At 40.2% G+C, this 13,599-nt stretch overlaps 2 protein-coding genes across 4 annotated transcripts in view; one reads left to right on the plus strand and one right to left on the minus strand.

Moving 5' to 3' along the window:
- The window catches only part of LOC309368472 (uncharacterized protein), a 67,649-nt gene that overhangs the window by 9,414 nt on the left and 44,636 nt on the right, over positions 1-13,599 (plus strand). The window lies entirely within an intron of this gene.
- On the minus strand, positions 816-12,486 carry LOC309368455 (TPA-induced transmembrane protein). Of its 3 annotated transcripts, XM_081908571.1 has the most exons (7): positions 12,283-12,486; positions 9,167-9,432; positions 7,468-7,591; positions 5,673-5,830; positions 3,684-3,754; positions 2,086-2,285; positions 816-1,020 (listed from the first exon to the last, which is right to left on the minus strand). In XM_081908571.1, the coding sequence occupies exons 2-7, from the start codon at positions 9,251-9,253 to the stop codon at positions 1,001-1,003; spliced, it is 660 nt and encodes a 219-aa protein (XP_081764697.1). In that variant the 5' UTR covers positions 9,254-9,432; positions 12,283-12,486; the 3' UTR covers positions 816-1,000. The 3 variants fall into 3 exon arrangements, with proteins under 3 accessions (XP_081764697.1, XP_081764698.1, XP_081764696.1); XM_081908572.1 differs by lacking the exon at positions 12,283-12,486 and having other exon boundaries at positions 5,673-5,827; positions 9,167-10,220; XM_081908570.1 differs by lacking the exon at positions 12,283-12,486 and having other exon boundaries at positions 9,167-10,214.

The following is a 13,599-nucleotide window of genomic DNA, read 5'->3' on the forward strand; positions in this document are numbered from 1 at the left end:
TCAGATTTCAGAAAACAAAACTATCCTTGTAGGGCCAATATGGTTTGCTTTGTCCCTTCACTAAACACACAGATTCTCACTCCAGGGTTTTGAAACAAGCATACTGTACTGATGGCACATTTCATCCACCATAAGAGGAAAATGAAGCAACCGACATAAAAAAAAATGGGTTAATTTAAAAAATAGAACTTTGTTGCTTAACATTTAAAGCATTTTAGCACAATCATTATACAACAACTGAGCTTTTGTTTCTATTTGTGTCCCTCTAGATGTCCCTTTCATTGCACATTCATGATGATTTATGCCTCTGATGCTATTGGATCACACATGATCCTGCTTACCATACTATTTATGCCTGCACATGTTTTAGGGTGGTCATACTACTTCATTGCCAACCAGAGTTTATCCTGTAACTTTTCATACCACACAAATGTCTGGGGTTTTTTGTCCAGATTTTGTCACATTATAGACCCCTCCAGGCAGCAGTAATGTGGATGCAAGAATAACAGAACAACTAACAAATCAGAATATATCCACCACTAAAACACTCTTATAGTGTCATAACACACCCACAATAAAACATGAGTCTGGACATCTTAATACACACAGTCCAGCAGTCTGATGAGAAACTTGGAAAGACTTTCATAACTGAGAAACCAAAATGGCTTTCAGAATGATCCCTTACTAACTTTGGGTTCATGATACTAAGGAGAAGCTCAAGCTTGAATGAAGCCTTATGTGTTTATGTTCTGGAACTCTCCTTTCATCAAGCTTCAAACAACCAGATTTGGTTGTGGTCAGATAGCAGAGCCACCATCTTATCCACTTGACTGATGCAGTCATATTCTCCTGAAGTTCTTGATTTCAGTAAGAGGACTGAAGACATGCTGGAAATGATCCATAGTTCTTTGAACAAGATGCCATTGTTTCCATATATGACCCTTCCTCTGATGACATTTTGGAGCTCCACCAGTCTGCTTACTATTCACGCTTCCTCGTACTATTCACCAGTCTGTATTTCTTTAGAAACAAGAATATTATTACTTTTAAAAAGAAGAAAGAAAGCCATTGCTAAAACTAATAACTGATTGGCACATCTCCCCTAATTTATCTTCTCTAATTTTCACTCATCCACAAATATACAAACATATAACCAACTGTTATATATGTGCCATACATACAAACACACAAACAAACACACACACACACACACACACACCACACATAACCCAACACATACACACACAGCCTATTTCTGGATCATAAAGTTATTATCTATGCAATATTTGATCAGACATAAAGGCCACATCCACACTGTACATTTAAAGCACTATTATACCACTTAAACAGCCATGCCTTCCCTCAAAAGAATCTTAGGGCCTGCACTTGTTTGAGCAGGTTAAGCAAGTGGTTATTAACTCCACTATGTAGAACCAATGACAATACAGTTGTACCTTGGAAGTCAAATGGAATCCGTTCCGGAAGTCCGTTCGACTTCCAAAATGTTCGGAAACCAAAGTGCAGCTTCTGATTGGCTGCAGGAAACTCCTGCAGCCAATCATAAGCCGTGGAAGCCCCATTGGGCATTCGGCTTCCAAAAATAGTTTGCAAACCGGAACAGTCACTTCCGGGTTTGCGGTGTTCAGGAGCCAAAACGTTTGAGAACTAAGCTATTCAAAAACCAAGGTGTGACTGTACTGTTGTTTTATACTCTGGGAATTATACAACAGTAAGGGAATCAGAATATTCACAGAATCTGCATATAAGGTTGCATAGAGCAAAGTTGTTCCATTGGCACAAGAATGCATGCCTGCACAACAGGTCTTCCTTTCCCTGCATCCCCACCTTCAAATTTTCTCCAGAAGCTTGGAAGACACCCCAGAACAGATTAGGGTTGGAGGAGGCACATGAAGAAAGGGAGTCCCATTGTGCAGGTGTAAGTTATTGTGCTAATTAGATAACTTCCCTGGGTATATGCTACGGGAGTGAAATATTACAGAGGGGTTCATTCACTAAATACCCTTTCTAGAAAATTCACACTTTTAAAAATAAAGAGTACAGTTCTTCACTGCATGAGGTACTTACGCGTTACTGAAAGGGAGGTTGGATCAAGCGTCATGTTTGTGCAATTAGGTATATTCAGCCCATCCATTTCTTCCTTGTCATAAATATTTTGCCTTAAAATATTCATTACAAACCCTTCACTCATTCTAGACTTCATAAACTCTTCAGTCTCAGGTGGCACTGTGAACCATAAAAGGTAGGATGCTGAGTTGTTTTCTTTACTGTAAGAAGGAAAGAAACATTGTGGGGATGAGAAGTCATTGGGTAATACAGCTATTCTTCCCTCTACTTTTGATACACTTCATGAGGTAATGTGATAAATGCACATTTGGGAGCAAAAAACAAAGAAAGACTGGGGTGCTCTCCTTTGCATCAAAGGAATGTAAGCTGGCAGTATTATTATTATTATTATTATTATTATTATTATTATTATTATTATTATTACCCTGCCCATCTGGCTGGGTTTCCCCAGCCACTCTGGGCAACTCCCAACAGAATATTAAAAACGTGATAAAACATCAAACATTAAAAGCTTCACTGAACAGGGTTCATTCAGGTGTCTTTTAAAAGTCAGATAGTTGTTTATTTCCTTGACATCTGATGGGAACGTGTTCCACAGGGCGGGTGCCACCACCGAAAAGGCCCTCTGCCTGGTTCTCTGTAACCTCGCTGCTCACAGTGAAGGAACCACCAGAAGGTCCTCAGCACTGGACCTCAGTGTCTGGGCTGAATGATGGAGGTAGAGACACTCCTTCAGGTATACTGGGCCAAGGCTGTTTCATGTTGGAGTGGCTTTTTTTAAAAAAAAACTCACTGGGAGTGTGTACCAACAACTTCTTAAAGCCCCAAAGCTATATTGTAGGGCTCCTGCACCCTTAATCATTGTGGAGAGGAATGAATGTAGCTTGCTGCGCAGACTGATATCGCATCGGCCATCCTTAATACAGTGGTACCTCGGGCTAAGTACCATACTTAATTCGTTCTGGAGGTCTGTTCTTAACCTGAAACTGTTCTTAACCTGAAGCACTACTTTAGCTAATGGGGCCTCCTGCTGCTGCTGCGCTGCCGGAGCATGATTTCTGTTCTCATCCTGAAGCAAAGTTCTTAACCTGAGGTACTATTTCTGAGGTACTATTTTCAGGAGTCTGTAACCTGAAGTGTACATTACGCGAAGCGTATGTAACCCGAGGTACCACTGTACTTTAATAGCAACAGGTTAGGGCTTTCATACATCCGGATTTTCTCAGACACGTACAGGAATCACTGAGAAAAATGGCGTCCTGGCAGATTTTTTTCTGAACTGGAAAGTTGGGCTAACAAAAAAAATGAGGGGGTGTTCCCCAAAAAAGCTCAACAACTTCAACAAAAAAGTTTTAAAAAGCCTCCGTCCGAATTTTCACTTTGGGGGAAATGGTAACCCTACAACAGGTGGTCAGTGCTGAACGAAGTAGAGCCAAAACAGGGCCACCAAGAAACAATTTTTTAAAAAAGTGGACTGAACATTTTAAGAAATCGAATATGGACTGTGTTAAAATTTTCTCAACACACTTTCCCCCCATTCAGTTTCAGGTGTTCTAAATCACATAATTGAATCCTTGAAGCTGACTCCCTTTTCCTACCTGAAGGAAACAACTTCAGCCATGACGAAATACCGTCCAAGTGCAGGTGAATGACTGTATACATCTGTAAGCTTGAGAGAGAAGACATTAATTACTGACACACTTATTTATTTATTTATTTATTTATTTATTTCATGTCTTTCTAAGGAGCTCCGTGTGGTGTACATGGTTCTTATCCTCTTAGTTTATTCACCACATCAACCTTGTAAAGTAAGTTAGGTTGGGAGACAGTGACTGGCCCAAGGTCAACCATTGGGTTTCATGTTTTTTCATTTTGTATTTTTATGATGTGAACTGTCCTGTGATCTTTGGATGAAGGGTGGTATGCAAATTTAACAAACAAACAAAGGCTATGAACCCAGGTCTCTTCCAGGTCCTAGACCAACACACTAACCACTGCACCACACTGGCTCCTGATATTGCACATTGCATTGATATTGTTTAGCTATTCTCCATGACACTCCGTGACATTATGGGCTATAACATTTCAGAAATGGCAGCTACCGAGTTACAAATTACTTTAGATAAATAGTAAGTCTCCTTCTGACATTTTGCTTGCCTAAATTAAACCCTGCCTTCCTTCCTTGAAGGCAAAAGTACACCTTCCTATCACTTTTGTTTCCCAACTAGTTCCCAAGTAGTGATCCTTCCTGCCTTTCTAAGGGGGGAAATGTTGTCTTAACATTCTGACTAGGTTACCCAAGGGATTACCGATATGCACAATGCAAATACCACCATCAGTTAGACCAGGCTTCGTGTAGCTTAGAAGGCCCTAGTGCAATTGTCACTGCATCATATTATTCTCAGGGACATTCCTGGAAGGGATGCAGCTGACCTGTTTGGGCAATGAGAGGAGTCATTTTCTGACCCCAAGAATGATCCTGGGAATGACAACACCAGAGGCACTGACTTGCACCCAAGATTGAGGGGTCCTAGTGCACGGCGCTCATGTGCACAACAAGCATCGTTGGGAGGAGGCTGAGTGTGGGTCCCAGCATGACACAGCTTCAATGGCTGGTGGCTCCTCCTCTCTTGCACTCAGGAGCCAGCCACTGAAGCTGTGCCATGCTCAGCTCAGCACTGGGCCTCCTCCATCCCCTCAACACTGAGGGGCTCCTAGCAGATATTGGGGGGGGGCAAAAACACTTTGGCCCCATAGAGCTGGTGCTCCTGGACAACGCATCATGACATAAGAATGATCTCATTGGAATATTCTATTCAAAATGGAGACCTTGTTTGGCTCATTGTTGCCACCTCAAGCAACAGTAAGGATGGATGGCTCACAACAGAGCCATTCTGAACAGATTTCATTGCCCCCAAAACTGGCCCCATGTTTGCTTGTTGACGGGTGGACAAATCCACCCACTTTTACAAAGAGGGAGGGAGGTGCTTAGGGACTGGTCCTAGGGCTGCCTCCTTATTTCTTCAACCTTTTAAATATTTTGGTTTGTTTAGAGCAGCTTTGTGGCTGCACAGTGTGTGTGTGTGTGTGTGTGTGTGTGTGTGTGTAAACAAACTTCCAAGAAATGACTGCACATGATAATTTCCTACCTGGAGATTGTATGGGGTGGAGGAGATGACTGTCCCATCGTTCCCTCCTTATATTGACTGGCAGTAACTCACCAGGCTTTCAGACAGAGGGAAATTCTCTTCCCTATCTGGAGATGCCTGGGATTGAACCTGGGACTCTCCACATGCATGACAGATGCTCTGTTACTGACCTATGACCCATCTCCTAAGGATGAGGCTCTTGTGCCTTATAAGAATGGGACAGAAAATATGTTCATGTGTGAGATCATGTGATCATTTGAGTTAGAAAGGACCTTGAAGGTCATCCAGTCCAATATACTGCTCAATGCAGCATGAAGTGGCAGAATGAATAAATACAGGAAGAGACGTAAAGGGAGTTCTGTTGCACCACCAGAAACTGTTCAGTTTGTGCAATGATGTCACTGGGTACCACCATGGGACTTTAGCTGGAAAACTTACCCTCTTACTAAGATTTTCAAAAATCAACTTAAATGCTGATTCTGAGAGCTCCAGGTCAGGATTATTACAGTGAATTTTTAATATCCCTGTGAAATTATGAAGACTGCCATTTGCTATTGATTCAGGGTCCCAGTAGTCATCTTCATCTATGTAAACTGCTAGAATAGAATTTAAAAAAAAGTATTTGTAGTAACTCTCACAAGCTAGCCAATATATTTTTCATCATATAGTGATTCTAAACAACAACAACAACAACAACACCTTCCTCTCAATGAGATGAAACCCATGTCTATATTTCAATTTCATTAAACCAAGATCAGTGGTTTGTGTTTTGGGCTGTTGCAAAATCATAGGAGATTAGAGTTGGAGGACATCTAGACAAACTTCCTGCTCAGTGCAGGAACCTTGGAAATACAGTCCATTCTGTCCCATGTACCTGTGGACAGCAGTGGGTGGGCAGAGAGTAGAATGATGGCTTTATGCCCAGCCATATACCTGCATTCAAGCACAGATGAGTCTATGTGCATACAAACTGGACATGGAAAATTCAATTCACATGATCAAGATTCTTGAAAAAGAGGCATGGAAAAACTGTGAAGCAACTAAATAAACCAGTGACCTTGTCTTTGAAAAGTTTTCTAAGTATATGTACAGTCTATACACATTTAGGCTCTTTCACGCTCTCCCCCTTTTACATTTTTAATTGAAAGTTCAGTGAATGTTCAATACACGTGCAGATGACATGCTTACATTTACTCCCAGGGCCAAATTCAAAGCAGAAGTAATGCTAGCATACCCAGACACTGGTTGTGCCTCTCTTTCAAAGCATACAGACACAGCTATCTCTTGGGACCTAACTAGACACAGTGCATAGGATGAATAGTATCATGTGCTCTGTATAAATAAAGCGGCTGTGGTGAAAGTTCAGATTGGGATCACAATGCTCAGGAGGGGAATTTAACACTTATCCGTTTTGTGTGTAATAAACATGTTTCACTCTCAGTGTTGATCTATAACCCCCAAAGAAATAAAAGTGTGTTGAAAACTGAATAAGTCTGAAAACCATTTCTAAACCAACTATAACATGTTAAATTTTGAATGTTCTGTCAGTTTTGCCTCATAGTCAAAACACAGGCATAGGCAAACTCGGCCCTCCAGATGTTTTGGGACTATTACTCCCATCATCCCTAGCTAACAGGACCAGTGTAGTCCCCAAACATCTGGAGGGTCGAAACATCTGTAGTCCCATTGCCCAAGATCACATAAGAAGTTCAAGGCAGAGGTGAGCCTTGATTCCAAGTCTTCAGATAAATGCTGGTTTTAAATTCTGTGCCATTTCTAATCCACAGGAGTACCCCTCCTCACACAGAACTATCATAGAAACACTGTCTGTATACACACTCTACGTTTAAAGCACCCCCCCCCCCAATAATCCTGAGAACTGTAGTTTGTGAAGGGTTCTGGAAATTGTAGCTCTGTGGCAATAAAGTATAATTCCCAGGATTCTTGGGTATGTGTGTCCTTAAAATGTATGGTGTGTACGCTGCCATAGAAGTCCCAATCTAGATGTCTACATTAAGTCCCATTGCTTTCCAGTGGGAATTCAGATTCAATCCTATACCCACTTACCTGGAAGTAAGGCCCAATGAACTCAGTAGGACTTACTTTGGTGTGGACATCATATAAGGACTGCCCTGTAAGTCACAAGTAACTTGAGATGGATTAAGACCATGGTGGGGAGTAGTTCTCTCCACATATCTTTGATGTCATTTCATATCGGAAGAAGGGTACATACCTGAATAGAAAACTAAACTTAGAATAGTCACAAGAATCAACACCAGAAAAGCAAAAGTTAAAATCATCCACAGCTTGCATTTCCAAAAAACAGTTTCAAAACATGACTTGAAGTAGGCTGGCGTCTGTCACAAAAAAAGAGTAAAAGGGGGGAAATATGTTAATAAGTTATGTGAAAGACTAAAAGCAATCTCTAATTGAATTATTCCAACACACATGTATTAGATTTGACCTTGTAGATCAAGGTAACCAATGCCTCTAGATGTTGTTGAACTACGGCTTCCATGATCCCTGGCCATTGCTCATGCTGGATGGGACTGACAAGAGTTGGAGTCCAACAACATCTCAGGAGCATCATTCTTCCTATTCCCAAATCTGTAACAATATTGGAACCCCCAAAAGAGATGTTGGAGCTTGGAACTCAGCAAGTAGAAGCTGTCATACTAAGTTCCTAGCTTGAAGAGCTAACTGTTACACCTTTAGTAAACATCTGTGTTTGCTAAGCAGGATGTTTGCTATCACATGCATACTTGCTTAAACCAGCACCTTCTTTGTTGAGAATAAAGAGCGATAGGGTTACAACAGTTTCAGGTGTGAATAGCTGTAGCCTTTGAAATCCATGTTCTTGCGCCATAAATATGATAGTGAGCACATCACATTACAAAAAAAATAGAGTTGCAACATGTGTGTGACTACCTAGGAATAAATCACATTCAAATTTAAACATTTTATTTTAACAACTGAGACCTGCAATGAAATGTTGCAGTGTTGAGTGCCTGAGTGCACTGTTCACACATTGTACTGTTGACCGTATTGTTTGCTTCCCCCACAATACTCCATTCCATCCCTCTTCTCACCAGATTCCCACCTTCCCAACATGTTAGGTCCCCCCCCCAGATTTGTTTGTACTTCAGCAAGCCTTGGGGATCACCTCAACCTACTGATAGCAACATCTTGTTTGTGTGTTATTGTTTGCTTTATAAGAAGCAACACTTTGAGAACTGAGATTGTTGTTAGCATGTTGAATTTTAATATCTGAACTTGTAAAAGTATAGGGTATATCTTTTATTTATGTGCAGATTCTCCCCCCCACTCTAAGAACTGTTAATGAATGGGGGAGAGTGATAACTCTTTTAAGGCAGCCACCTCAGAGACATTTACCTGTCCCATTGAACTTGATGGCTCTTGCTTCTGAGCAGACATACATAGGGCTTAATTGTAAACTAATCGCAACCCACCTTGGTTTTACTAGTCGAAAACCATGTATACATAACATACATAAATGTAAGACTTTTCACACACAAAATTCACACACGAAAATACTGGTGAATTGTCACGACAACTTTTTTAAAAGTTGCAAACTGATGTGGAAATGTGGCAAGATTAAGATTAGAAAAATGAGGAAGTGAGAGAAACTAAAACTGGCTGATTCATACATCGCTGCGCCCCTGAAACTGATATGTTGGTAATCTTAGTGAGAAACAGGTGTTGTATCTGTTAAATGGGGGTGTTTCACACTGAATTTTCCAATTTCTCTGTGTGAAACACACACACACACACACACACACACACACACACACCTTTAAAACTGTTAAAGTCAAAGCTTGTCCCAAGAGAATTCTTTATTATTCTGAAACAATGCAGATTAATTGTAGTAACACACTTTTACCAAACAGAAAGTGAATAATTCAGTGTCTTACCTCATTATGGGCTTCAGGATTAAGAGGCTCATGCTCCCGTTCTTCATTGCTTAATGCTGGTAAATCAATGGTCTCATGGCCATTCATTTCTTCTTATTCCCCGTGAAGAACTTTTCAACACAGGACATGTGAGCAGGAAAAACTAACTTCCTCTGCATTTTCAGCCCTGGGTATGTTTCTGATGATAACATGCCAGAGCCGAAAATTTTCTATTGTTCCCGTGTCCCATATCCTGTGCCCCTGAAACAGGACAATAGACTGGAATGCTTCAAAACAAAAACAAAAAAATAGATTTCAAGTGAGCGCTTGGAAAAATCAATACGTAAAAGTTGAGAAGTCCCGGTTTTATCAGCGTTCGGGAAATGCAAAGTCTCGTTTGAGGGTTGTGCAAAGAAAGGCTGGATTTTCCAGTTTGGTAAGCCTGCCTTCTGCAGACACAAGCAGGTAATATAACCTGAGGCAGCCCAGCCCTTGCTGGAGTGACAAATAAAAGCTCATGCTTGTACAAGAATGAAACTAGATCCTTGACAGGGATGGCCTTATTAGATATCAAAGAACGCTAGCACAAAAAACCATGATTGTAGGTGAGAGCTGGAAAAATTCAAATTATATACAAAGCTTCTTTTGTCTGACAGTGGCTAATTGCTAGACTAATAACTACATATATCTAGATAATAATCTTGCCTAAAGGACCCCAGGAGAACCCTGGCATTTTCAAAGAACATTTGATCATTAATTCCTTGAAGGAATTTTGTAAATATAGACTTGGACCTACTAAGCCAACTGGGAAAGAATGAAATATAATATTAAGACTGAACTCCTATGCAGACTTATTTGAGTCACATCAAACATGATAGCACTTACAGTACCTCTGAATAAACAAATACAGAATTGTAACATTAGAGTACTGTTGCAAGGGTTCATAGCACAATATTCTGCATGTCTACTTAGAAGTAAGCCCCATTGACTTCAGTGGGATTTATTCCTGGGTAAGTGAGTTTATTATTGCAACTTTAGTGTCTGTTTCTTACTATTGAGATATCACACTTGGTTTCCATGGCTGTAAAGGTATGTCATCTGAGACTATAGTTATGCATCTTTAACTTCACAATGACTAGTTCAAGCTAAACTTAAAGCATGTCCACCCAGCAGTAAATAAATAAAATAAAATAAAATAAAATAAAATAAAATAAAATAAAATAAAATAAAATAAAATAATAATAATAATAATTTGTACCCCGCCCATCTGGCTGGGCTTCCCCAGCCACTCTGGGCGGCTTCCAACAAAGATTAAAAATACATTAAAATGTCACATATTAAAAACTTCCCTGATGTCTGTAAGTGCCATCATATTTTATGTGACTCAAATAAGTCTGCATAGGAGTTCAGCCTTAATATTATAATCGTGCTCCGGTGGCACGGCAGTAGCGGGAGGCCACGGCATGATTTCTGGTCTCATCCTGAAGCAAAGTTCTTAACCCGAGGCAATATTTCTGGGTTAGCGGAGTCTGTAACCTGAAGCATATGTAACCTGAGGTACCACTGTAATCACAATAGTGCAATCAGAAATATGTATGTGATTGCACTATACCCTTCCTGTTATCTTGATCGTTTCAGGTGGTCTTTTCCAGGAGTCCTGTGAGAATGAATACGATCACCGCTCACTCGGATTACTGGTGAATTTGCAACCAGCTTTCTGAGAAACATTAGACATCCCATGGCAGGTGTAGCATTGACCTAAGTGCATTTGTGTTTGTTCTCACCATGCACTTGGTGGACCCCCCCAAAAAAAATGAACAGTGATGTTAACCAGTCCTTTCATGTAATGAATATGAGTCACTTTTTGCTCAATTCATGTTATATTGCAATCCAAATGAGCACATTTTATTTACACAACTCACAGTAAATAGTTTCCTGCTCCCACAAAAGCCCCAGTTTGAAAATGACAACACTACTCTTTAAGCTGAATAGGAAACACAGAGTTTAAATTCTGTCATAGCCATTTAAAATAAACCCAGTAAGAAATGTCATATACAACAGGTTTCTGTTTTGTTTTTGCTTTTTACCAGAATTAGTTTTAATTCCAATTCCTCCAAAGGGCTTAAAGTTTTACAGCTTTAAAAGCCCTGTGGGGATCTTTGGGAACACATCTGTAGTTTCAAAACAACAGCAACCACTACCACCTGTGGAGCAAATGCAGACTTTGGAATTTGAAAGAGCTGGATAACATTTTATTCATTACATAATTTATTTCTTTTAGATTCCTGACTGATGCTATTCTCTGAGGTTCAGACTCAGAAGGAATGAAACATGGTGTGTATAGAAAACAAATAGAACTATGACATAGTTGCTGTTGATGTGGATGTTCATGCTATTTCCTCCAGAAACTGTTACCAACTCTGGGCATTTGCAGAATGGATTGAACTAAAACACACACACACACAAATACAAAAAGGCATTGTTACGGGGAAATATGCTTCGTAGAAATGTGTATATTAGCTAAAAATGCACACAGTTTAAGCTGTAGCCCTATACACATTTATCCAAGAGAACTCAATGGGATTTACTTCTGAGCAAATGTGAGTAGGATTACATTGTTGGTCCTTTTTTGCATAATATACTTAAGTCACTTTTCTGCATCCTTGGCTTTCATCTAAACAAGAAAAGTCTTGCATCTCTTCCCAGAAGATTCTCAGGCTTTGTCAGACAAATCTAGATTCTGATACAGTGGTATTTTCACATGGAAAGCACCTTCCATGACTCAGGTTAATTACCCAAGTTCACAACACACAATATTGTGTCGGTGGGTTGTGTTCAACTAAGTTCTATTCAGAGTAGGTTCATTGAAATTCTTGTTTCTTTCAGTGGGCCCACTCTGAGTACCACTGACTTTGGCCAGAACACTGTGTGAGCGTACATGTGAGTTTATAGTAATGAGCTGTGCAGATGTAACACTACCTAGGGCATCAAAGCTGTACTATATTGAATTAGACAAAATAGGTCAAGTTAAGCAAAAAGGAAAATTGACAAAACACAAGGATATTTTAAAAAATAAAAAAGCATTTGTCATCACATTTATTTGAGTATACGTGTAAAGGAAGAATCTAAATGCATACCTTAAGTTTATGCAGTCCAGCAGCCTGAAATTCTGAATTCACTTTGAAGCTGCAATCTTTTAATGTGTGCCTGGAACCTATTATCTTTTCAACGGAATTTTCTCTTGTTTTCTTTTAATGTTTAGTCCCTTTCACTCTCCATTGGTTCTTTCTTAACCAGACAAGGGAGAATGTGGGAATATTATGTGTTATCGCTCAGGAGGTGAAACTGCAGATGAATCATTAACTGTGCTAGTGGGTTGCTTCACTTTTCCACATAACCCGGATGTCCAGAGTTCATTCACAGTTCTTTAGCTTCAGTATAACTTGGTATATCGCTCTGTTATTTGTTTATCTGTTTATTGCTATGTTACGGCTCTACATTTTTCGTACTCACCACTTCCTGAGCAGAAGGAAGTCGCAGTGGCAGGTGTTTACAAGGTTAATGTTGACAAGTCATGTAGTGCTCCTGTAATGCTTGATGTTGGTTATTTTATTTTATTTTAACAAGTTGAATGTAGAGGAACAAGCAGATTCTTAGGCAGCCTGTATAACATGGTCAAGTAACCTTTGACCCTCCAAAAGCTAGAATGGATGTGAATCCAACAGAATATGGAAGACCACAGATTAGCCATACTTATTGTATAGGTACTTATTGTATAAGCCCTTTGAATTCCCTAAAGTTACTTCCATCTCAAAAAAAATCAGACTGTTTCTCTTTCATTAGCCCCATCACCAAATGAAAAACTGTTTTTTCCAACACCAACCTTGGAAGATAGGTAGGGCATGCGTTCATTTGGAAACATTGACTGTTCAACTCTTTAGAGGTGCTTTTGAAATCACTGCTGTCCATGGGAGTTCCGGTGGCCTCCATGGTGAAGAGCACCTACCCCCAGCTTTGGCTGGTGTGTCAACTGTGTCATTTCCCAGTCAGGAATAATGTAGTTACTGTAGCACATGTGTTGGTTTCTTTAGGTTTAGTCTATTGCAATGTGTTCTATGTGGGGCTTCCCTTTTGCCTGGGGCAGACTGTGGCTGGTGCAGAATAATGAAGCCCAGGTGGTGCATGTCACACACCATTGCTGAAGGATCTCCACTGGCTGCCTATTAAAACCAAACCACTTTAAAAATTTGGGTTACCCAAAAGACCAGCAAAGACCACCCCACCTCTCACCTTCCACTCTCCAACATAGTTACGGTGCCCCCCTAGGCTCCATGTCTTAAATCCACCTCTACTTGCAAAGTTACTGAGGTGTAAGAGTGGGCAGTTGCCTCTTGGCATATTCAGTATCATTCAAAGCACACACAACCTGAAGAACTACCCACCCTTAAAGGAAA

Source organism: Podarcis melisellensis, assembly GCF_964234715.1.
Source record: "Podarcis melisellensis genome assembly, chromosome: 4".
Taxonomy (NCBI): domain Eukaryota; kingdom Metazoa; phylum Chordata; class Lepidosauria; order Squamata; family Lacertidae; genus Podarcis; species Podarcis melisellensis.